The following is a 25,696-nucleotide window of genomic DNA, read 5'->3' as shown; positions in this document are numbered from 1 at the left end:
TATGAATTATAGGGTGAGTTACAAAGATGAAATCATTGAAGATTATAACCAGTAATATATAAATTACCTGTGTCGGCAAACAGACACATACAATCTCTGGGCTATGAGTCTGAGTGGCATAAACCATAGCACATCCTCCAAGAGTCTGGGCCAATTTCTGGTCTCCAGACTGAGCGTTGGCAAACATAACACGGAACGTGAGATGCTGTGCAGAAACCCTGCCCACCTGGAGCACAGCTGCTTTCCTGGTTCGAAGACCCTATCTCTCCCAGCCCCTCCCCCACACAGAGCAGTAGCAGTGGTTCTTTGGAGAAGCCACGAGCCCAGGGCTGCTCAGCACCCACACTCACTCTTACCAGAAGACCTCGTTGCACCGATTGCACTGGACTCGGCGAGCTCTGGGCTCTTGTACCTGGATGACCATGGGGCAGTCTGCACCAGGGCACAGCTGAAGCTGATAATGACTCTGTGAACACAAGAAGGGGAAACAATGAGGTGATCCCCTAATGCTGCCTCCAAATTAGACCTCCCTGGGTGTTCAAGCACCTATTCTTCCAGCTGATGACTCACATCAAGGGGCTAAAGGAATTCAAGATGAATGTCATAAAGACCAGGCATTAGGCAGATATTGAAGACCTTTGAATGCGTAAACTAGGCAGCAACTCGTTATAATGATCAAGGATTAGAGTACAAAATGGGATATAGAACTGCATCTGTGAGATGAAAATGCAAAGCAACCTCATCAGCTGGCGGGCCCAACGACCCCCAGGCGTTTACCAAAGGCAGCAAACAGCACAAGAGACAAGGCACTGTTTACCCGGCAGTATGTGCGTGAGGAGACCCAGACCATCAAACAATCCAGTAAGCTTAGGCATAAAAAAGAAGAAAACTGTGTTGTAGAAACCAGCTAGCCCAGACAGTAGACCAACAGAGCAGATGGACCCTCAAACTGACCCTGGACAAGATGTCAAACTGCACCAGGAGCGATACCCGTTCTCTGGGCTGAACCACAGAGTGACCTGAATGGAAAAGCAACTCCTGAGGCATGCCTGACTTGTGCTTAAACTTGGCCTACAATAGCTTGTTTAAGCAATGTGTATAGTGTGGGTATGACTGACCATTCTACGACAGACAGCCAAGGCTCAGAGAGGTAAAATAATGGGTCGATGGTTATGCAGTGAGGAAGTCACAGACCTGGAATTCACATAACTGTCTGACTCGAGTCTGTGTTCTTCACTATCGGTCTAGTGGTTTTCAAAAACTTGTTTTAATCCTCGCCTGAGGACATGCTTATTGATTTTAGAGAGAGGGGAAGGGGGAGAGAGGGGAAGAGAACATTCATGTGAGAAACACTGACTGGCTGCCTCTCCCACACACCACAACCAGGCCCCACACTGCAACCTGGGCTCGTGTCCTGACAGGGAAACGAGTAAGCGACCTTTCGGTTTATGCGATGTCACTCCAACCAACTGAGCCACACTAGCCAGGACTCAAATGTTTTGAAATTTAAAGAAACTCTTTCTTCAAATGCCAGCACCTAATGGCAGCCTTGTCTACGAAGCAACTATAGTGAGCATCTGATGGAAAGTGGGCCCGGGAAGGTGGAGGGCGCAACCACAAGAGCTGGTCATACCTCCACATAGTCCCTGAAGAGGTAGCGCCTGTATTTGTCTCTTAGTTCTTCATTGGGCAGTAACGGAAACACAAAGTCCTCTGGTGTTCGAAGTGGGCAGTCCTGAGCCATGCAAGAGACTCCTGTTGAACAAAGACACTGAATGGACAACTGTATCTGCTCACTGAGCTCAACCCGAAATTCAGATTCCACATAGGAATCCCCTGAAGCAACAGAATTTATTCAAAGAAGAGAGAAATGAATATATTTGCACAGTGATACAAAATATTATCCCCAAATATTAACTAAAATATCCCAAATTACATATGCATTATAAACAGTACCACTAAAAATACCATTAAAAAATCCTATATGGTTCCTGACTAACCATTGAGTTTTGTGATGTTTAATATTATGTGCAACCAATTACCACCAACATAAGATTCTGTGGATATAATTTATGTGGTGCTAATTTCATTTTGATGTCATCAAGTTATACGATAAATACTCTCATAACCAACCCTCAAATTTGATCTGTGCAGTGACCTACATATCAAATTCTCTGGGTGTTTCTGAGTTATGGCTGCCACCTGGAAAATCAAGATTGGGTAGGAAGCTTAAAGAACAGTTCCTCTGAAAGTTCTCCGAAGGGGCAGCCTTGAAGTCACACAGCATTTACATATATGCCTAAACAATAGCCCTAATTGTCTACTTTTGCTCAGGACGGGGGAAAACTCTGCCACTGTTCGGACTGATGTGTTTGGAAAGCAATGGTACTGACAATCGGGCTCAGAAGAAGACATGCAGTTGACCTGAGTGTCTGAAAGGGCCAAGGAGAAATACTTTGTGCCAGCCTTTTCTAAGCTCTACAGCAGACTCACCCACACCCACGCCGTCTTTGACAAGTACGGAGCAGTGCTGCTCCCAGCAGCTGCGGCAGAACTGGTGCTGACAGGCCAGAGAGAGGAGGTTTTCCTTCCGCACAAACTGCATACACACTGCGCAGTGGTGAGGGGGATGGGCTGTGGGGACCTGGGAAGAGGCAGATCCACACGAGTCAAGGAGGAGACTTCGGTTCCCAGCGCAGTAAGGGGTGCCTAGTGTGGCGACCCTGACCCAGCCACAGGTGCCAGAACTCAGCAGCAATGTGTGAACTTGGGGAGTACCAAGAGTTCTGAGCAGAAAGCGCCTATTAGGAAGGCTTCCTGAAGAAGGCAGCACACGAGCTGGCTTGCAGAACCACTGGAATTCAGTGAGGCAGAGAGAACTTACAGCAGTCTAATAATGTCAGGCTGAAAAGCTCAGGATTCCAGAACTGTCACGGTCCTTAGAGGTCATTCGGTCCAACTTCTTCTTTGAGAAACTACTGGTCTTCTGTTAACTGGCCCGGTTGAGCACAGCACAGAGCTGCCCCTCAGTAGGCACAACGGACCCAGTCGTAAAGGCTCTGAGGCTGTATACAGCTTCAAACAACCCACACTGCAGTTCTGCTTATTGAAGACAGTAGGTTTTCCCACGTCAATATGCCACAAATACAAAATACTACGGCCTCTGCCAAGTTACAACTCATCCTTAACACATGGAAGAGACGTCACCTACAATTAATTTAGGGGGATGAGGATGGCTCCTTCTAGGCAAGAAACTCTTCTAGGCCATGGGCAAACACCCACAGAGCCTGAGCTCCGTGATCCATGCCACGTCACACAAGCCGGGAGACAGAGACAATCTGGGGACCCCCGGCCAAAACCACAAACCACGGCAAGTCCACTACAAGTTTACAATGGGTTCTTGTTTGTGCAGCTTCAGAAGGGGGCCTGCACGTGGGAACATTCATCCGTATGTGCCTGGAAACTTTCTAAGAGGTGGCAGAAGTTGTTTGGTGATCCGAGTCCCATTCTCCCCCTGAAGGACTCTTTCAACACAGCCCTCGTTCATCTGACAAATGTCTGTCGGACTTAATTAAAGTGAGTTTCACTCCCACCAGCAAAGATGGGGACAGGCTGTAAACATTCCAGGCCAGGGAAGACGCAAGCAGAGTCAGAAAGACAAGCAGTGAGCCTGGGACACCGAGGCCCCCGCCGGAATGGAATGCAGCCTGGGTGTAGAGATGAGGGTGAGGCTGAGCAGGGCCCCAGGACTGGTAACGTTTTTTTAAACTTAAATTATTTTACTGTTATTCAATTACAGTTGTATTTTCTCCCCACCCCCACCCCCTCCAAACCCACCTCCCTCCCTGGCTTCCACCCTCCCCCTAGGAGGAAGCTTTTCAAACTATAATGGAAAAGAAAGATTTAAACCTATACTGGAACAAACACCTTAGGCATGTTGCACTATAAACAAAGCAAGATGATTTTCAGTAACACTGTTCCCACAGTGTTCCCACAGCCAGTGTTCCCACAGTGGCTTCCTCTGGAGGAAGCCAGAGACAGCCCCGTGCACTGGGAGAAGCCTTAACTCAAGCAGGAGACACTCACGTGCTTCGAAGGACTGGGCTGAACACGAGCCTCCACGAGCAACTGAGCAGAGTTAGACTTGTATCTACAAAACAAAAGGCAGAAATTTTTACCTCTGAACGAAGACACAACAGACCAGCAAGTGCGGCAGTCGCTCTAAAATGTCTTTGTCTCTAACTCCACCTCACATAACCAAGTTTCCTTTGACCCTAGTGCAAGTATTTTTTCTTTCAATTTTTTAGTCTCAACTGACATGAAAATTATAAACCTGTTTCAAAGGCATGGAACTATAAGAAAAATACTCATGAAGGATTATTTCTGCTTTAAATTCCTTTCTGAAAACAGATGCAAATATCTCTATGGCTTCAGAATAAGGAATGACAGCTTAAGACAGAAAATGCCCTGTGTACAAGAAAACTGAAGAACCACGCCACACTTAAGAACCACAGTTCACCATAAAGTGAAAAGCCAAGCTATGAACTGGGAGCTAACTCAACCCCTATAGAGGCAAAGGATTGATATTCAGAATAAACAAAACAAAAATTCCTAAAAGTTCACTTAAAAAGACAAAATAACAATAAAAATGGGCAAAAGAGAGAGTAGGCATTTCACAGGAGGAAGCACAGACGGCCACTGGACACATGAAAAGGTGCCCACCATCCAAACCATCCAGTCAGAAACAGTAGATGCCATTCGCACCCACCAGACTGTAGAACTTTAAGTGTGGAAGGAAGTTTCAGGAGCATTCATACACCACTGGTGAGCATGTAACATTGAACAAACACGTCAGAAAACATTTGGGTATTTTTATTTTATTTTTTTAATATGTTTTATTGATTATGCCATTACAGTTGTCCCATTCCCCCTTCATTCCCCTCCACCCTGCACACCCCCTCCCCCACCATTCCCTGCCTTTAGTTTATGTCCCTGTGTCACAGGTTCTTTAGATTCTTTATTTCCCACACTATTCTTGCCCTGCCCCGTCTATTTTCTACCTACCGTCTATGTTACTTATTCTCTGTACCGTCTCCCCCTTTCTTCCTCCCACTCCCGTGCCAACCCACCCTGTGATCTCCATTTCTATGGTTCTGCTCTTGATCTAGCTGTCCTCTTAGTTTACTTTTATTTTACTTTTATAACTGAGTTTACTGTTCATATTTTTTATCTTCTTTTTCTTAGATAAGTCCCTTTAACATTTCATATAATAAGGGCTTGGGGATGATGAGCTCCTTGAATTTGACCTCATCTGAGAAGCACTTTATCTGCTCTTCCATTCTAAATAACAGCTTTGCTGGATAGAGCAATCTTGGATGTAGGTCCTTGCCTTTCATGACTTGGAATACTTCTTTCCAGCCCCTTCTTGCCAGTAAGGTCTCTTTTGAGAAGTCACCTGACAGTCTTATGGGAACTCCTTTATAGGTGACTGTCCCCTTATCTCTTGCTGCTTCTAGGATTCTCTCCTTCATTTTAATCTTGGCTAATGTAATGATGATGTGCCTTGGTGTGTTCCTTCTTGGGTCCAACTTCTTTGGGACTTTCTGAGTTTCCTGGAAGTCTATTTCCTTTGCCAGATTAGGGAAGTTCTCCTTTACTATTTGGTCAAATAAGTTTTTCACTTGTCGCTCTTCCTCGTCCCCTTCTGGTACCCCTATAATTCGGCTGTTGGAATGTTTAAAGATGTCCTGGAGGTTCCTAAGCCTCTCCTGATTTTTTAAAATTCTTGTTTCTTCATTCTTTTGTTTGGTCATTTTTTTCTTCCTTCTGGTCCACTCCCTTGATTTGAGTCCCAGTTTCCTTCCCATCACTATTGGTTTCCTGTGCATTTCTCTTCATTTCAATTAGTATAGCCTTCATTTGTTCCTCTAATTTGTGACTAAAATCAATCAGTTCTGTGAGCATCCTGATCACCAGTGTTTTGAACTGTGCATCTGATAGGTTGGCCATCTCTTGGTCACTTAGAAGTATTGGCTCTGGGGCTTTGAGCTGTTCTTCTGTTTGAGCCATAATTTTTTGGTCTGTTCACACCTGTTATGAATGAGTGGCGGAGCCTTAGGTATTCATTGGGGTGGGGCAACCCAGTCGCTGCATTGTGACGGGGTCTGGCTGAATGGTTCGTTGTTGCTGGACTTCCATACAGTTCAATTTTGTTTTGGTTGCATTTTTATTACTAAAACTTTGTTGTTTTTAAACTTGGTTGTGCGAGGAGGCACAATGTTTCCATCTATGCCTCCATCTTGGCCAGAAGTGACATTTGGGTACTATTTAGTAAAGTTTTAAGATAGCCCATGAACTCATTTTCTACTCCTTAAAAAAAAAAAAAAAGATTTTATTTATTTTTAGCGAGAAAAAGAGACAGAAAGAGGGAGAGAAATAATGATGTATGAGAGATACCTATTGGTTGTCTCTAACACGCCCCCCAACTGGGGACCTGGCCCACATCCCAGGAAGTTGCCCCAACAGAGAATTGAACAAGTGACCATTCACCTCACAGGTCAGCATTCAAGCCACTGAGCCACACCAGCCAGGGGACACTTTCTATTCTTAACCCTACAAAAATTATGTAATACTGGAAATCACTTCCAAGAGATTTCAAAGCTGCATCACTTGTAACAGAAAAAATTTTTAAAAAAACACACAAACCCTGAATTCACGATGTTTTTTTTTTTAAAAAGATTTTATTTATTCATTTTTTGACACAGGGGAAGGGAAAGAAAAAGAGAGGGAGAAAAACATCAATATGTGGTTGCCTCTTGTGCACCCCTACTGAGGACCTGGCCTGCAACCCAGGCATGTGACCTAACTGGGAATTGAATTGGTGACCCTAGTTTGTAGGCAGGGGCTCAATCCACTGAGCCACACCAGCCAGGGCTCACAAATGGCTTTTTGATAAGAAAATGAAGAGGATGTCATAAAATAAAACTTGGTGATTTAAAAAACTGAAAACACATACAGAATGATTATGTCTGTAGAGTTCTAAACACATACAAAACTAAAAGATACATAATTCATGAAAACATAAGAAAATGATTAATACTGAACTGAACTTACTGACTGCCTTGGAGAGGAAGGAAGGGGTGTAGCCAGACAGAAATTGCTGCCAGAGGTCACAGGGTTTCTTATTTGAGTGGCTGTTTTAGAGCATTTGCTTTAACATTCTTTAATACCTGCACGCATCACATAGGTGTGTGCACAAACACAAATTTTTGAAAAACCACTATTTCATAATAAAAATTTAATTCCTTCTGAAATGAAGTATGGCAAAATACACTTAGAAACATAACCAATTATCATGTGGCCATAAAAGTGCTATATGAAGCCCAGCAAAACGCATTACCAAGATAACAAGAATATGAGTAGGGAGGAATTAAGTCTCAAATGTATGGTCCTTATTCCACCTGCTCAGAATGCCTCGTGTACCTATTTTTACTCCTACATCTCACATTAGTATTCTTGGTATCTTTAGCCATCCAAATCTTCTCCATTCCCCAATTACACCAAAAAGTTTGGACACTGAGAGGCACCGCACTGCTGGAAGCTAGGTGGTCCCGGAGTAAGGGCAGCAGTGACGGTGCAGAGGGAGTTCATATGGAGTCTATCTGGATCCAGAACACGGCTGCTGCGTGGAGTGAGAGTGCAGTTAGTGGAGGAGGAACGTGTTGGCTCCTTTCTAGGTGGAACGAACACTCCGGCTGGTACGGCCATCACAGTGCTATTTAGCCTGGAGAAGGAAAGGCACGACCTGCTCTGCAGTCACAGGGCAATCACACTATACAGAGAGAGTCCCACTGGAGTGTGGAAGTGCAGGATGGTGGCATTTCTCACCCAAGGAATCTAGTTCTCCAGGTGCTATTGGGCACTTTCTGGAAACAGACTATTTTTTTTAAAGATTTATTTATTTTTCAAGAGAGGAGAAGGGAAGGAGAAAGAGAGGGAACCATCAACGTGTGGTTGCCTCTCATGTGCCCACCACCGAGGACCTGGCCTGCAACCTAGACATGTACCCCGACTAGGACTTGAACCAGCAACCTTCTGGTTTGCAGGTGGAACTCAATACACTGAGCCACACCAGCCAGGGCTGAAACATTTTTTATTTCAAGAACCTGGGGATACCACTGCTACTGATTTGTAGTAGGTAGAGCCTAGGGGTTCTACCAAACCACCTACAATTTGCAGAACATCTCCCCACAACAAAAAATTATCTAGCCCAAAATGTCGATAGTGCTGAGGATGAGAAACCCTGAGCTACGCAGAAGCACGTGCCTTTGGAGAGAGTGGTCGCCTAGGAAACCTCTCCATAGGACCAGGGGGAGGAAAAAACCCTTTTCCTGACCACTTCCGGGGCATCCTGAGACTGCAAAGTTGTGACTCAAGAGCTCTGGTTCTGGAGGTGGGCGGTTCACCAGTCATCCCTTTTTCAAGGGAACAGTGGTATGTTGTGATGCATCCCTCACTTGATGTGTCCAAAAAAAATAACTAGAGATGTTGGCAAGTGTGATCTAACAGGGCACTGATTACAAAGTAAAAAGGACACAAAAAACTTGAACTTCACTATCCAACAAAAGGGTATGAAAGAAGTATATAACACCTACATAAGGAAATACTGTGCCAACAGTAAGATTAGGATAGAAAGAATAAACTGAAAATATGGGAAAGCATTCATTCCCCACATACTGCGAAAAAAGGGTGTGCAATATGATCCACTGTTTTAAAAATATGAACACTGTAAGGATATACTCCAAAACGTAAATCGTCATCATTATCACTGAGTGGGTGGGCATAGAGAGGGTCTCTCCTCCCCAAAACACCTTACCTGTCCAGTATCTCTGCAACTTGCCAGTGGAAATTAACTAATATAAGTTTAGCAACTGAATGAGACACCTAGAAAGAAAGAAAAAAATCAAATTGTAACTGCAGTTCCTTTCAGAGAGCTCCACCTTTGGAGAAATGCATCCATCCATGTCTACTGCATGCCCAGGCTTCGCTTCAAACTCTTCATCTTGGTGCTCTGCTTTGACTTTCGAGTTCAGACTCTTACAACCTTAGAAACTTCCTAGATCTCTTTAATTTTTCTATCTTTGTTTTCATCACTGACTGTCTAAGAAATTAGTCTAAGCATCCAATTTAAGCAAAACAGCTATGAGCTCCCTAATGTAATATGTTCCCTCAGGTTACTACAGGAGGCCACACATGGGAAGTATATTTCTTGTTAGGCCTGTTACTTGCAGAAAATCTCCAGGCTTGGAATTCTTGCATAAATACAGCAAAACAAAACAAAACAAAACATACTCCTGAGTTTAAAACCTCAAGTGCCTGGGATCTAGTGAGCCCTGATGACAAGGACAGTTTAAGTCTGAAGGCAGCCTTTCTGGCTCCTACACTCTTAGGCACAGTGGTTATGGCCAAAGGGCCTCAGAAGGTACTTCGAGGTTGCTATTCTACTTCAGTAATTTTTCTAAGGAAATGATAGAGGCTATGTGTACCAGTCAGTAAAAAATTAAAAATAACCGGGAGAAATAGATAAAAAAAAAAAAAGATTAAAAAAAATGTACTTGAAAAGTAACTAAATAAAATTTAATATTAAAAAAAAATTAAAAATAACCTAAATGCCCAACAAAAAGGAAATAGATAAATAATAAATGACAGATTTGTGCAATGGACTACTATAGAGTCATTGAAAAGGATGTTGCAGAAGTAAGTGTGTGAACATGGAAAGAGGCTCACATTTTAATGTCACAACTGAAGAAGCCAGAAGTGAGACAGCATGTTCGAGTTACAGCCACCACATCTTGTTAACAGGGGAAGCAAGCCAGTTATAAAACAGGCTAACCCCCTAAGTGTCAGGACAGCGGGTGGGGGCCGCAGAAAATCAGGATGCATCTGGATGTCTGGATCAGCCTTCCCAGAAAGAGCACTATACAGCGTGAGGGTGCTACCGATTCAAGAAGAAAGAAGGAGCACACTTCAGGCTAAGGAGCCAAGAGAACACACAGAACCTTGGTACTCTGGCTCAGTGGACTGTATTTAAGAACTCCGAGGATCTGTAAGGCAGTGCATACTGCTCCACGGGAAGGAACTGTGTGTGTGTGTGGGGGACACACACATGACCAACACGTGATCCCTGCTCCTAGAGGTCAAGTCACTCCTGAAAGGACACAGGTGCACCCCTACTAAACAATGGCATGTTTCAGTGCACAGTGTCAAAGGCTGTGTGGTAAGTGACTGCCTGCCTGTCCCAAAGCCCAGGAACATCTGGAGAAAACCAAGGCCTCAAAACAGCTTATTCCACTAACGATGGGGGATCTCACTTCCCTTCCACGCAAGGCAAGCAGCATATGACCCATGCATGTTGGTGTAGTCTTTTCTTGTTGAGGCTCAAAGGGACTTTGAACTGTAGTTAATAACTCATGAATTATAGTTAACATTTCTTATAACCATGGCTATAACAAAACAATTCCGCCACGACACACCCTATCACAAAATGAAAAGGGAAAACATTTGGTTTAAACTTTAATGACTGTTAGAATGGAGCTTTTACTACAAATAGGTTTTTAAAAACCTGACAGTAATACTGTTTAGGATGAGCTCCTCACTGGAACCTTTTCTGCCATCTCTTTCCCAATGGGGCTCCGTCAGCCCTATACCGCGGCTTTCTGTTCTGACTTCTCAATGTCTCCCATGCAGCTGCTACCAGGTCCCAGCAAAGGTACGGAGCCACACAGGAAACCCAGAGGATTCCTGGCCATATATGGCAGCCACCTCCCCTTAGCACCACCGAAGGCTTAGGTGAAACCGTTAGGGTAAGAAAGAACAGGGCTCACACTGCTCTCACAGATCCACAGAGTCCAGAACTGGACTGGCCAGCCACTCGATACATGCTGACAATTAAATTCCATCGTGCCTTTAATCTGTGTATTTTCAAAATGGAATTTCTCAACCTTCCTGAAGAAACAGAATTTTAATACTATACCTGGTCTGAGCACTGAGTCTCAACTGCACTAACAGCAGCAACAAAGCCTCAGAATTTGCACACTAGGTGCAGCTCAGTCATGGAAAACAACATGGTCCTCTGCTGAAACTGGGAATTTTACTGATGACTAAGTCCACTAACGATCAACTCAGAATATCCCAGTGGAGCTGAGTTTTGCTGAGAACAGCTAATGTTAAGAGAGGATGCATCTAGCACTTTATAAAACTGACAATGGAGTGATATGAATCTATTCTTTTAGTGCCAACAGCCAAAGAACACACCAATGTAAACAAGACACTAAGCACACATGTCAGCTGCGTGCACCTCAGCAGCCTTCTGCAGGAGGCACCACTGTGGTCCACGCGTCACAGAGAGGGATGTGAGAATGGCCCACTGTAACATCCACTGTGTGTCACAGAATCCTAAAGGAATCCTGAGACCATCAATTTAAGCAAAATGCAGTGTCCCCTGCACCTTGCCCAGTAACAAAAACACCAGAAATCTGTAAGGAAGCCGGGTTCCAAAGGCTCTCGGAGCAACAGCAGCGCACGGGCAGAGCAAGAGTACCTAGAATAATCTGTGCTCCAAGTAAGGGATGCCCCCCTCCCTGATTTGGGACTGAAAGGGGAACTGACTGCATGCACACCCCCACAGCAACTGTAGAGGAAATGACCTCTGGTGGTTTGGGGGCAATATTTAAGTCACTTCTAGTAATTGGGCCAGGACACACACTGTGAATGATATTTAAACATTAAAATAATCTGTCTTTCTCAGAGTGCAAACAGCTGGGCTCTCGGGAAATAAATACCTCAGTATTCACACCATTTCTGTTCAAAGAGCTCGGCAATCTTCTCTGAATTTATTAGTCAACACTTCACAACTGGTAAAAGTCTTCCACTCTTCTGTGATATGTTCAATTGTGGAAAAAATAATCTTTCGGCCAAATCAAAATGAACTCTTACTGATCTGTTTTGATCAAGAAACTATCCTGTTAGTTTCAGGTTAGTTTCGGGCTATGTACAGTGACCCTTGAGCAACATGGATTTGAACTGCACAGGTCCACTTGTGTGGTTTTCAATGACCTCTGCAATTCAAACCAGTGTAAGTATGGCCCTGGCTGGTGTGGATCAGTGGACTGAGTGTCAGTCTGAGAATCGAAAGATCACTGGTTTGATTCCCAGTCAGGGCACATGCCTGGGTTGCAAGCCAGGTCCTCAGTTTTGGGGGTGTGTGAGAAGCAACCACGTATCTCTCACACATTGATGTTTCTCTCCCGTTCTCTTTCCCTCCCTTCCCGTCACTCTAAAAAAGTAAATAAATAAAATCTTTAAAAAAAAACATGTAGGTATAGTGATTTTTGACTGTGCAGAGGTTGGTGCCCCTAACTTCCTTGTTCAAGGGTCGACTATATTATCAAGAATGAGTTATAATGAAAAAGTCAAACCTTTTCCAAAAGGAAAATGGGTCCAGGATGGTAATCACTCAAAGCTAAAAAAAAGGCTAATGATTTAGGAAGGAACACATATGATCATGACACATTCAAAATAAGTGTGCAGTTCTACAGTATCAACATGTAATAAGATTACAAGTCTTACTTATTTGAGTCCTTTTCTACTTCCAGAAAACACTAATTGAAGACTAAAAACTAAGAACTAAGAAATTTCTTATATAACAATTTGTAGCCCCAAGGTAATTACTCACAGATTAATCTAAGCCTTTACTCAGAGACAGAATCGTAAGAGTCCACCATTCTTCTCTACATCTCCAGGGCCAGAGAGGCCCCTCTCTAAAAGGACCCACAGGTCACGACTTCCACATGCCTGGGAGTCTCATCCCAGTTTATACTGCAAACCCTAGGTTAGTGAGATCTGTCACTTTGGACTTTCACAATATGTTGAGTCAAGAACAGTTATAATAAACTTAAAACAAAGACAAGCTGTCTTCCTACTCTTACCCCCGGAGAATAACATGTAAAGTTATTCTCAAGAATCATGTTTGATAGCTTGAATATACTACTTTAGAAAGTTTATTGCATCTGCCAAAAGCAGAAATAAAATATTTTAATTCAACTTGGTTCATAATTTGAGAAGACGTTGATTCAGCTGCTGAATTTCAATCTCTTTGGAGCTGCCAACAGTGAATACACTAAGGTATTCTTTGTGTATATACACCAGGCAATGCAAACTCCCTTTTGCCAAATTCAACAAGCATTTCTCATGCATTGTCCTGCTGATGGAATCTGATACCTGCATTCCCTCTGCCCTCTTGGTCTCTGTGATTAGTCTCTTGCAACACCTGTTCAGGTACAGGCATAACTCATTTTACTGCACTGTGCAGATATTACATTTATTTTTTATTTTTTACAAACTGAAAGTTTGTGGCAACCCTGCATCAAGCAATCTATTGGTGCCATTTTTCAGATGATGATTAGCATTTTTTAGAAATAAAATATTTACACCTTTTAAAAGACAATGTTATTGAACCCTTAACAGACTACAGTATTGTATAATAACTTTTATAGGCACCAGGAAATCAAAAAATGTGTGTGACTCACTGTATTGAAATACTCCCTTTATTGAGTTATCTGGAAGCAAACCTGCAATGTCTCTGAGGTACGGCTATACTCAAAATGTGCTCTTCCCTCGGTGTGCCCACCTGGGCCCAGGGGGAACCACACTCCAACAACCTTTCGAACCAGAACCCTTGGCCTTTTCCTCTCTCTCACTCTTCCTTACCACTTCACCCTCTCCCATTATCACTACTCTACTGCCCTGCCTTTCTAAGCACTCCCGTCAGGAAATCCTCACTGCGTCCACGGCCATACCACCCAGAACGCGCCCGATCTCGTCTGATCCAGTAAGCTAAGCAGGGTCGGGCCTGATTAGACTTGGATGGGAGGAAAGCCTCACTGCCCTGGCTGGTGTAGCTCAGTGCATTGAGTGTCAGACCATAAACCAAAGGGTCATAGGTTCGATTGCCAGCCAGAGCACACGCCTGGATTGTAGTCCGGGTCCCCAGCTGGGGGCATGCAAGAGGCAACCAATCAGTGTATCTCTTGCACATTAATGTTTCTCTCTCTTTTTCTCCCTTCCATGCCCTCTCTCTAAAAAGTAAAATATATATGAAATCCTTAGAAAAAAGGAAAATAAGGTAATATTATGAATAATCTAATAAATTTGGTAACTTAGATGACATTAACAAGTTCCCTGAAAAAATACTTAACAAAACTGACACAAAATTAAAAATAAAAACTGAACAACTCATTATCCATTAAAGATACTGAACTTATGATAAAAAAAAATTTCTCACCAAATTCCATGCCCTGATGTTTTTTTTTCCACTGTGAATTTTACTTGTGTAAGATCAATAATAATCTTACATAAACACATTTGGAAACTACAGTAAGAAGAAATAGTATTTACAAAGTCATTTTATGAAGTTAACAGAACCCTAATATAAAAAAATACAACAAGAAAAACAAAAAGCAAAACAAAACTTACACCAGTATCTCCTGTGAACACAGACACAAAAATCGATCTAAATATTTTAGTAAATTAAATCCAGCAATATGGAATAAGTACAATGTATGTCATAATCAAGTGAGGTTTAATGCCTGGAATGGAAGGGCGATTTACCATTTGAAAACTCTTCATGTAATTCACTGAAATTAACAAAATAAATGGGAGAAACACAAATAATCATTTCAGCAGATGCAGAAAACCCAAGGACAAAATCCAATATTCAAATTCCGACCAAATCAGAAACCAAAGCGAACTGCCCGGATCTGATACGGGCCATCTAGGGACGCTGTTACACGCAGTGATGAACGGTGGGTGCTGAGATCGGAAAATGGCACAACAGCCACTCACCACCTCATCGACGTTACACCGCAGACCCAGCCAGGGCCATAAAGAGAGAGAAGAAAAAGACGCAAAAGAATAAAAGACTGGAAATGAAGAAGCAAACCTGTCTCTACTCCTAAATGATTGTTCATGCAGAAAATCCTTACCTTTAGGTAATAAGATTTTATTTCTTTATTTTTAGAAAGGGGAAGGGAGAAGACAGAGAGAGAAACACCAACGAGTCACTCTTAGCAGCCACCTCCTTCACTGGCCCCACTGGGGACCTGACCAGCAGTCCAGGCACGTGCTCTAAGCTGGGAATCGAACCAGCGACTCTTTGGTTCACAGGGCCAGCACTCAATCTACTGAACCGCATCAGCCAGAACTCCTGCAGAAAATGCTTTTAATAATCTATAATGTGACTTCCAGAATTAATACATTTAGTAAGGTAACAAAATATAAGGCCAACAGACAAAAATCAAATGTATTTTCATACAGCATCAAATGAAAACTACAATGTTAAACAAGCAAAATGTATTTTAATAATACATTTTATTTACCCAGAATGTCTGAAATATTATTTCAACATGTACTCCCTCCCAAATGAATTGAGTTACATCATTTTTAAATTTAAGTCTTCAAAGTCCAATACATACCAGTTTTAAAAGGTCACATTTCAGATGACCAGTGGCTACATGTGGTCCTATCTGCCACACTGGAAAACAGTGCTGACAGACTGAATGCAGCAATTAAAATCAGTCTGGTGCAAATTAACAGTTGATCCTAAAACCTATGGTGCTCTAGAGAACCCAGAATAGCCAGAGCAATCTTGAAGAACAGAGTTGGAGGACTTAACACCATCTTGACTCTAAGATCTGCTATAAAGCTACAGTAATCAAGATAGTGGGACTTAAGGACAGACATATAGATCAACACAAGAGAAGGGAATACATGAGTTTACTTCTGGTAAAGAAGTAAACAGAAGTAAACTTCACCAGAAGTAAACTCATGTATTTATGTTAATTTTCAGCAAAGGTGCCAAGGTAATTCAAAGGAGAAAAGGACAGCCTTTTCAAAAAATGGTTCTGGAATAACCAAACATCATTATACAATACAAACAACACAGATACTTACTTCGTACCACACAAAAATTAACTCAAAAATAGTCCACAGATTTAAACGTAAAACTGAAAAGTATAAAACTTCTGGAGGAGAATCTTTGTGACCTTGGTTTAGGCAAATATTTCTTAGCTATAATAATGAGAGCACAATCCTTAAAAGAAAAAGTTGATAAATTGGACTTCATCAAAATAACTTTTAATCTTCAAAGACATTAAGAAATGGAAGAGACTTCCGCCAAGATGGAGGCATAGGTGGATGTGCCGTGCCTTCTCACAAAACCAAGTTTAGAGATAACTAAATATTAGCAACAGAAAACACAGCCAGAACACGGAAAATTTAACTTTTCGGAAGTCTGTTAACAACAAACTCTTCAGCCTGACCGGTAAGGGGCAAAACCAGCGGCTGGTGAAGCGGGGTAGCACAGGAAAACTCGGTCAGACGGACTCAGGTACGCGGAATCCAGGCGCAGGGTTGGACCTAGTGAGCAACTGAGCGAGCGACCAGGCAAGCGACAGCGGGGGAGACAGCGGGGGAGCGGTGCTGTGTGTTGACTGTGGTCGCGCATTTGTGCGCAGGTGGACAGGCCAGGGAGTGGGCGGTTGGACCGGGGCCAGCGGGTCCCCGCAGCAAGCGGCAGTGGAGGGCGCCCCCATTTCCCTGCTCTGACCCCACCTCCACATACAGCGTCATAACCCAGCGACTCTGAGTGGCCCAGCCAAGGTGAACCACCTAAGACGCTAATCCTCACCCAGCTGTGAGAAACAGCAGAGGGGGTCACCATTTCCCCACTCTGACCACGCCCCCACAAACAACGTCACAACCCAGAGACCTGGGAGTCCAAGGCACCGCTTCTCACACTTAAAGGGCACGAACAGACCAAAAATGGCGCAAGAATATCTCAAAGCCCCAGAGCCCATAGATCTAAGTGATGAAGAAATAGCAAAACTCTCAGATGCACAGTTTAAAACACTGGTCATCAGGATCCTCACAGAACTAGTTGATTATAGCCACAAATTAGACAAATATATGAAGGCAAAACTAATTGAAATGAATGGAATTGCACAGGACACCAATAGCAATGAAAAGGAAACTGGGACTCAAATCAATGGAGTGGACCAGAAGAAAGCAAATAATGGCCAAACAGAAAAGAGTCAAGAAGCAAGAATTCAAAGAAATGAGGAGAGTCTTAGGAACCTCCAGGACATCTTTAAACGCTCCAACATCCGAATTATAGGGGTACCAGAAGGGGGAAAGGAACAGCCACCAGTGGAAAACTTATTTGACGGAATTACAAATAATAAAGGAGAACTTCCCCAATCTGGCAAAGGAAATAGACTTCCAGGAAATCCAGGAAGCTCAGAGAGTACCAAAGAAGTTGGACCCAAGAAGGAACACACCAAGGCACATCATCATTACATTAGCCAAAATTAAAATGAAGGAGAGAATCCTAGAAGCAGCAAGAGCTAAGGGGACAGTCACCTACAAAGGAGTCCCCATCAGACTGTCAGCAGATTTCTCAAAAGAGACCTGACAGGCAAGAAGGGGCTGGAAAGAGGTATTCCAAGTCATGAAATCCAAAGACCTACAACCAAGATTGCTCTATCCAGCAAAACTTTCATTTAGAATGGAAGGACAGAGAAAGTGCTTCTCAAATAAGATCAAAGTCAAGGAGTTCATCATCACCAAGCCCTTATTATATGAAATGTTAAAGGGACTTATCTAAGAAAAAGAAGTTAAAGAAACACGAACAGTGAAAGGACAACAAACTCACAGTTATTAACAACCACACCTAAAACGAAAGCAAACTAAAAGGACAGCTAGATCAGGAGTGGAAACATAGAAATGAAGATCTCAAGGAGGGTTAGCAACAGGGGAGTGGGAGGAGGAGAAAGGGAGAGAAGGTACAGAAAATAAGTAGCATAGACAGTAGATAGAAAATAGAAGGGGGGCAAGAATAGCATGGGAAATATAGAATCTAAAGGACTTGAGACACATGGACATAAACTAAAGGGGGGTAATGGTGGGGTTGGGGGGGCAGGGTGGAGGGGAATGAAGGGGGAATAGAACAACTGTAACAGCATAATCAATAAAAAATTTAAAAAAAAAAAGAAATGGAAGAGAAAAGCCAGAGACTGGGAGAAAATAATTGCAAATTGTTTATCTGATAAAGGACTTAATTCAACCTGTATGAAGAATTCATGCAACTTAGTAAGACAAACCTAATTTTTTAAAGTGGGCATAAGATTTGGACAGGTCACCAAATAGAAGTATGAACAGCAAATAAGCAAAAGAAAAGATCCTCAACATCATTAGTCATTAGGGAAATGCAAAATTAAAACCACAAGATACCACTTCACATTCACTAGAATGATTATAATCCAAAAGACCGACAATGCCAAGTGATGCAAGGATGTGAGGAACCCTTCTTCAATGCTGGTGGGTATGAAAAAATAACAGAGTGGCCCTGGAGAGCAATTTGGCACGTTCTTAAAATGCTGAACATATACTTACCATCTACCAAGCAATCCCATTCCTAGATATCCGTACAAAAGAAGTGAAAATATATGTCCATATAAAGCCCTGGGCAAGAATAGTCATAGCAACATATTTATAATAGCCCCAAACTGGAAACAACCCAAATATCTATCAACTAATGAATAACAGATAAACAAAATGTGGTATATCCATATGATGGAAAATCACTATTCAACGATAACAAGTGAAGCACTACCAACCTAACACAATGTGGACGAATTTTAAAAACATTATAGCAACCAAAACATTATAGAAGCTATAGCTTCTGCCAGAGACAAAAAACTACATATTATATGATTTGACTTATATGAAATTTCTAGAGAAGATAAACACTACAGACAAAAAAATGGTCTTGTTCCCTAGGGCTGGGAGCAGAGACCAACTACAAATGGACACAAGGAAACTTTTTAGGTAATGAGAATGTTCTGCAACTCAAACTGTCTTGATAGCAGCACAGCTGCATAAATTTACTGAAACTCATCTCACACTTTAAAATGAATGAATTTAATAAAATGTAAGTAATACTTCAATAAAGCCATATAAAAATAAAATTGATTGATGGACAGTATATGATAAAGCAAATGTAGCAAAAGCTTAGCAATTATATAATCTAGATGACAGGAATATAGATGCCCACTGTACAATTTTTTAAACTTCTTTCTATGCTTTAAACTTTTCACAATCAATGTCAGGGGGAAAGTTTGCCAAATTTAATTTAGTGGCAATCACTTGCACAAACAAGGACCACAGTAAAGAGAAGGCTGACCCTACTGTGACCTTCTACTTACTCCTCAAAATGAAAAACTCCCCTTCAAGAGTTTTAACATAGTTTTGACCAAAGGTTAGCTGATTATACAACATGAGTTTTAAAACAGATAAAACTTCCACATAAGTCTGAAATGCTGATCACACACAACACCCTCTCTTGACCTCCCAGACTGAGCCTTCTTAGCGTTCAACTGGATGTTCTGCTCTCACCCTGCCAGCTCCTTAAACATTGCTGTCCGCAAGGTAGAGCTCTCAGGCCTGCGCCCAACTCCCTGGCCCGTCTCTCAGTTAATCACATTTCTTCGAAGCCTTGGTCAGTGTAAGTATAAGCCCCAAAGAATTCCTCTCTCATTTTTCCCGAGAGCTGGAATAGGTGGGAAAGGAAAGATGTGATGTGGCATCCAGTTCATCGAAGACTGAAGAGTGCCCCCAGTCTGAGAGGTCCAGAGAAAGCTTTCAGAGTCAAAGATGGGGTCAGAGGCCAACTGTGGCTCATCTACCATGCCCATTTTCTCTCTCCTTGTGCCCTTAAACCTGACCACCGTGGGCTAGAAGCCTCTGGGCAAGTGTCACCTGTTGTCATCTGCCCCAGACGCTGTTCTGCATTACCAATCCAATCTGGCTTTGTTTTGCCATAGCACTTACAATCTCAATACCCTCCGACAGTTCCAGATCTTTACTTCAGAGAGTAGCACTTAGCTACATGCATGTTGCAAAGCACACTGCTGGGGGTCAGTGGTATTTCCCAAAGGCTGCAGGCAAACATTTTGTGTCAGCCTCTACATTCCGCGTTCAGGACACACAGCAGATACTTCCCTGATATAGGCTCCCAAACATGTTTGGCAGTGACCACCTGGACACAGAGACCCAAAGGGGCAGATCGATGCTAGGGAGTCTCTCCTGTTTGTTTTTTTTTAAATAAAGAATAAAATGGCCCTGGCCAGTAGCTCAGTTGGTTACAGCATCACCCCCATACACTAAAGTTGCGGGTTCAACCCCAGTCAGGGCATATAAAAAGTGTCAACCAATGAATGCTTAAATAAGTAAAACAACAAATTGATGTTTCTCTCGCTCTAAAATCAATTTTTAAAAACTTAAAGAATGTAGTAGCCCTGGCTGGCATAGCTCAGTGGATTGAACTCGGGCCTGCGAACCACAAGATCGCGGTTCGATTCCCAGTCAGGGCACATGCCTGGGTTGCAGGCTGGTTCCCTGCAGGCCAGTTTCCAGAAGGGGATGCACGAAAGGCAACCACACATTGATGTTTCTCTCCTCCTCTCCTTCCCTTCCTCTCTCAAAGATAAATAAATAAAATCTTTAAAAAAAAAAAAGAATGTAGTAAATGTGCCACACAATTCTCTTTTTTTAAGGATTTTATTTATTTATCTTTAGAGGGGAAGGGAAGGAGAGACGGAGAGAAACATCGGTGCATGGTTGCCTCTCATGCGTCCCCCGCTGGGAACCAGCCCACAACCCAGGCATGGGCCCCGACTGGGAATCGAACCAAGCTCTTTTGGTTCACAGGCAGGCCTGAGCTCAATCTGAGCTACACCAGCCAGGGCGTGTGCCACACAATTCTATCCCTGTTTCCTAAGTAGGGCTGGGGGAGGGGAGACAGATTAGGGGCAGGGGCAAAGGGAAATTCAGGATATGGGCCAATGATACTAAGTGTTTATGAATGCTTTATTGGCTGTTACAAGCAAGCAGTTCCTCACAACATGGTTACAAGTGCACAAGTCCACAGCATTTCATTAGCTGCTCTGGAGGCATTTTCCCTACGATCTAAGTGCTTCAGGGACTAGAGAAATGAAATCGTATAAACATCAAACTGCTAGCGTAGCAGGGAAACCACCTTGGTAAGATAAAACTCCTGAATTTGTGTGGCCTCTGAGCCGCTCATTGGCAGGAGACAGCTGAAGGATTTCAGAAGCTTGTATAAGGCAACTCCAGAAGCAATTCGGTTTTCAGCTCCTATTTTAGCAATTCTATAACTTGCTGTTTCAATTTGATCGTGTGTCTTTTCTCCATGAGGTCCATAAGCAAAAAGCACTGTGGTAAAATAGTTTTTCAAATCATAGATTTCCAAGTCCACCTGAAGACTGTTAGTAAATGAGCCACAAATTTTTTCTCTGGTTTCTACCAACTCCACCTCCATCACCCACCCACCCCCCAAAAAGACAAGTTTCTATTAGAATTTTATATTAATCATTGGAACAAACATTTCTTGATCCCCTGACCACAAAGAACTCAAAATACCAGAGGAAGATAAACTCGGCTACTGAAGGAAACAGTATATACAACACTCTGGACCCTGTCTACTGTATAGCCAACATCCATCTTTGAGGGAAAACCTTGTAAGAATTTCAGAAAATTTAACAGTTGCTACGTGACATCCCAGAGCACTTGAATAGTATATGTTTATTATTCAAAATAATACAAAGAACTGGCTAAATTTATGTAAGGATCAAGGCACACACTGAATAGCCTCTGCTTCTAACGACAGTTCCCCAAGGAAACGCATGAGCATGATCAGTTGCTTCTTCCTCTTTTTAGTCTCCTATAGCTGGGTCACTCTGCCCAGGCCGCAGGAACAAGTTAACAACACAGCTTGCAAACAGATTTCTCCCCCAGAAAAAAGAAATCCAGCAGCCCACCAAGACTGTCACCAGCCCTTCCCACACTTACCAGTGCCATAGGGAGGATGCAGCTGATGGCAGTGAGCATCAACGGCCTGAAAAAATACAGGTGGTAGTTTCAATTTTTATTTAGAATTCTTACTTGCCAACTGCCTGAAATCTTTTAAGGCTACACGAATGAGTCTCCATGCCTCAGCCTGTGTTAAGTCACTCTGTGATCCAATGACATTTGTTAACACTAGTAGTCACTCACTTCACAGCAGAGATGAAGGAAAGGAGTGAATTACTATGGGCCAGCTTCAGGGCCTGGGGTAGAAAGGGAGGTCATATAGATAACTAGCCTATCCAAATCAAGATGGATGAATTCAAGTCTTAAGGGATCAAGGGTGAGACAAGAAGGAACCAAAGGGATAAAAGGAAGACAAAAGGTTAAGGCGGAGACAAAGGAATAAGTGAACACCTACTGGAATGGGGCAAATCAACAGCAATGGTGTTGGTAGTGGCTCCCAGAGGGCCTCCGACCTTAGGCAAGACTTATCTCTACCATCAAATTAAGTGGTGGGCCTTCAGCTCTCCCATACTTCACACCTACATACTCTCAAGCCTCTAAAAGGTCAGCTCTCTGGCATCTGATCATAACTCTGCTTCCTTTAACTTTTCATTTAAAGGTCTCCGTGTAGGAAGGGCTGACATGTAACTGAGGCACCCACAGGTTATACACGCTTTAAAAAAATATTCATAAATACAAATTTGAAATTTTCTCTCCAGTTTGACCTTCAGTCCTGTTATGATCTCTGATCAGTAAAATCGTAACAAAAAAACCTAGACCTCGTTTTTTATGCAAAGCACAACAAAGCAAGAATATAAAAAGTCGGCATTCCTTGACCATGAGGATACTTTTTTTAAATTATGAAAAATTCCAAGCATCTACAACAGTGAAGAGCGTAATGAACCCACATACCCATTACCCAACTCCAACATCAACTCATGGCCAGGCCCACCGTATCTGTACCTCACCTATTCCCTACCCTCTAAATTATCGTGCAGTAAATCCCAGCCAACTTATCTTTTAGGGTGCATTTCAATGAAAATCCTCTGGGAATTCCATTAGTACAAAATGCTGGTTACAGCCCCTTCTAGAATTCTAACAATTTTCCAGGGAGATGCCATATAGGCAAGATGACCATCATTTCTGCAAACCAAGGAATTGCTATCTAATGAGGTGCACACAATAGGACTAAAAGCCAAGTCTCCTATCATGCTCCTGCAGCCACAAGCCCATCTTGTCCAAAAATGATGTCAAACAATGCTGTCTACTCCAGCTACTGCAACTATGAAGAGAGGCAAAGGAGAGAGAATACCAAACACTATTGGGCAGTAGCATCCAGCCCCGCCTCCAAGGGCTAGCACGCCTTGCTGACAAAGCCACAAGCTCCAACGGCCTGTGTCAAAGACACAGCTACTGACTGCTGGCCTTAGCACTCAGAACACACACTGCTATTTTTACCACCTTTCTGTTCATGGAGAGCTCCATTAGAACGGAACCTCCTTGAGAATGTAGATTTTTAAAAACAATTTCCTCGTCTGCCCTATCCAACCACTGGTAACAATGACTGCGCTGCCGGTCTCCTGCGTCTAGTCTGAAGTCACTACACATCCATATCCTCCTCCTCCCCCAGGCAGACACTAGGGTCTTCCAAGCCCTCAGAGGATGCAGGAAGAGGCCAGATGTAGCTCTTTTTAATAAATGGATGCAGGGCCAAGAGGTCTTGTCTGGGTTGCAGGAGGGACAGAGATGCTGACAGGTGTGAGGAGGCCAAAATCGAACATGAGTCATGGAGGGGAGGCATTCGGGCTAAGAAGCTACTTTCAAGTTTTTCAACACAGCAAGATAAAGTGGTGCTTTCAGTGCATATATAAGAAGAACATGAAACAGAAGTAGAAAAAGTTTTACTTATTTACACCTCCACTTTCACCATTCTAAAAAAAGGGGGCAGAAACGAAAGGCAAAGGGATGTTTAAGTTATTTTATGTTAGAGATTAAACTATTCCCCCATAATTTTTAGCATCTATCTAAGAGTTAAAACAACAGAAGACAGTCAGAAAACACTTGTTTATTGGGAACCGACAACTTCTTAACCTACTCCAATTACCAATAAACAAAGAAAATCAAATGGTTCACAAAAAGCACTTTGATGAAAAAGAACACTGTCATACCATCCTTCCCCCCAAACTCCACCCTCCCAGTCTTCCTATTCAGAAGAAAGCTCTACCAGTCATTCTTCTAGGTTCCTCTGGTTGTTACCAACACCACTGAGCACGCCCATCATTCTCTATCAGACACAGTGCACTTGTACCACTCACTACCTCCCCCTTCCAAGCCCAACTTTTTAAAGTTTAAATCACTATTTTCAGTTCCTCTATCAACTACCTTTGTAACTTTCAGGCCTTGTTTACAGGACCAGAATTGCAATTTTCTTTCTCATGCTTCAAATGTTTATACCCTTGGGCCACTCAGAAGACAATCTCCATATATTATCTCAGTCACTGCCAATTATTCATACTTGTGCCAAATGAGAGTTTGCTTTATATTTGGCTCACTGTTTTTTGTGTAATTTTTTTGCTTTGTATGGGAATTCTAATTCCTTCATCCCTTGTAACGAGTTCTATGGTTTCTTCACCGTGTCCCAACCATTTTCCACTTCATTCTGCCTGTTGCTTGGAATCTACCCCATTCCCGTTCTTGAAGAAGTTTTTCTTGTATCCCACCAAAATCCTGTTCAAATATGGGCTGACTGCTTTGCACACCTGTTGTACAGGTGACATCATGAGCCTTTTCAGTGGACTACCAGTAATTAGTTCAATCATTTCTTGAATTATTTATTTTCCTTTTTTTTTTATTTTCATCTGCAAGTAAATATATCAGAAAACTTACAAGGGAAGTACATATAGGAAGTCCTTGATGTCTGAAAGTGACTTTACTTTGGAAGAACAGAATTCTAGGTTCAAAACCATTTCCCTCAGGACTTTGAAAACTGTTGCCAATGAGACATCTGGTTCCCATTTCTCTTAGAAGACTGGTATATCTTTATGAGAACTTTTAGGGTTTTCTGTCTATCCTTGTTTTTCTGAAACACCACAGCGACAATTCTGGTGGTGGGTCTTTCTTTACTCTTCTGGGCAATGGGTAGACCCTTTCAATATGAAGATGACTACTCTCTGTAGCTCCTGGAAGTTTTCTTTTTCTTATAGTTTTTACTATTTTCCTCCTTGCAATCTTTTGTTCTCATTTGCCAGAAATTCTAGTAGATGTTAGATTTCCAGATCAACCCTTTTTTTTCACTTTTTTTTTTTTGCCTCTATTGTGGCTTTACATTGAGATTTTCTTGATTTTATCAAATCTATAATTCATTTTCACAAGTTCTTTCTGATTATTTCTTCCTGATGGCCTGTGTTTTATAGATGCCACATCATCTTGAGTATCTTGGAGAAGACTAGTATGCTTTTAAAAATGAGCAAACTTATCTAATGGTCTGTTTCCCCTTAGGTCATTTTCTGTTTCTCTCTCATTTTGCACGTTTTCCTCAATGTCTGATGATTCTTGGTTTAGCCATTCACATTAGCAAAACTAAGGGCCACCAAAAAAAGAACAAAATACTGATACATGCTACAACTTGGATAAACCTCAAGAACATTATGCTAAGTGAAAGCAACCAGACACAAAAGGTCATACACTGAATGATTTATATGACACATATAAA

The 25,696-nt window shown here is 42.4% G+C and overlaps 1 protein-coding gene across 10 annotated transcripts in view; it reads right to left on the bottom strand.

Moving 5' to 3' along the window:
* The window catches only part of ARIH2 (ariadne RBR E3 ubiquitin protein ligase 2), a 48,690-nt gene that overhangs the window by 8,562 nt on the left and 14,432 nt on the right, over positions 1-25,696 (bottom strand). For 7 of the 10 annotated variants that reach the window (XM_037128638.2, XM_037128636.2, XM_037128637.2 and 4 more), the window contains 5 exons: positions 8,876-8,943; positions 4,087-4,150; positions 2,494-2,644; positions 1,634-1,755; positions 357-466 (listed from right to left, as the gene is read on the bottom strand). In XM_037128638.2, the coding sequence (XP_036984533.2) occupies positions 357-466; positions 1,634-1,755; positions 2,494-2,644; positions 4,087-4,150; positions 8,876-8,943 (515 nt within the window). Of the gene's footprint in view, positions 1-356; positions 467-1,633; positions 1,756-2,493; positions 2,645-4,086; positions 4,151-8,875; positions 8,944-21,984; positions 22,031-25,696 lie in introns of all 10 variants that reach the window. The other 3 variants (XM_037128645.2, XM_037128643.2, XM_037128644.2) reach the window with 1 other exon arrangement.

This window comes from Artibeus jamaicensis, unplaced genomic scaffold, assembly GCF_021234435.1.
Source record: "Artibeus jamaicensis isolate MK-2021 breed Jamaican fruit bat unplaced genomic scaffold, CSHL_Jam_final contig_519, whole genome shotgun sequence".
Classification (NCBI taxonomy): Eukaryota; Metazoa; Chordata; class Mammalia; order Chiroptera; family Phyllostomidae; genus Artibeus; species Artibeus jamaicensis.
This window is presented reverse-complemented; position numbering and strand designations above follow the sequence as displayed.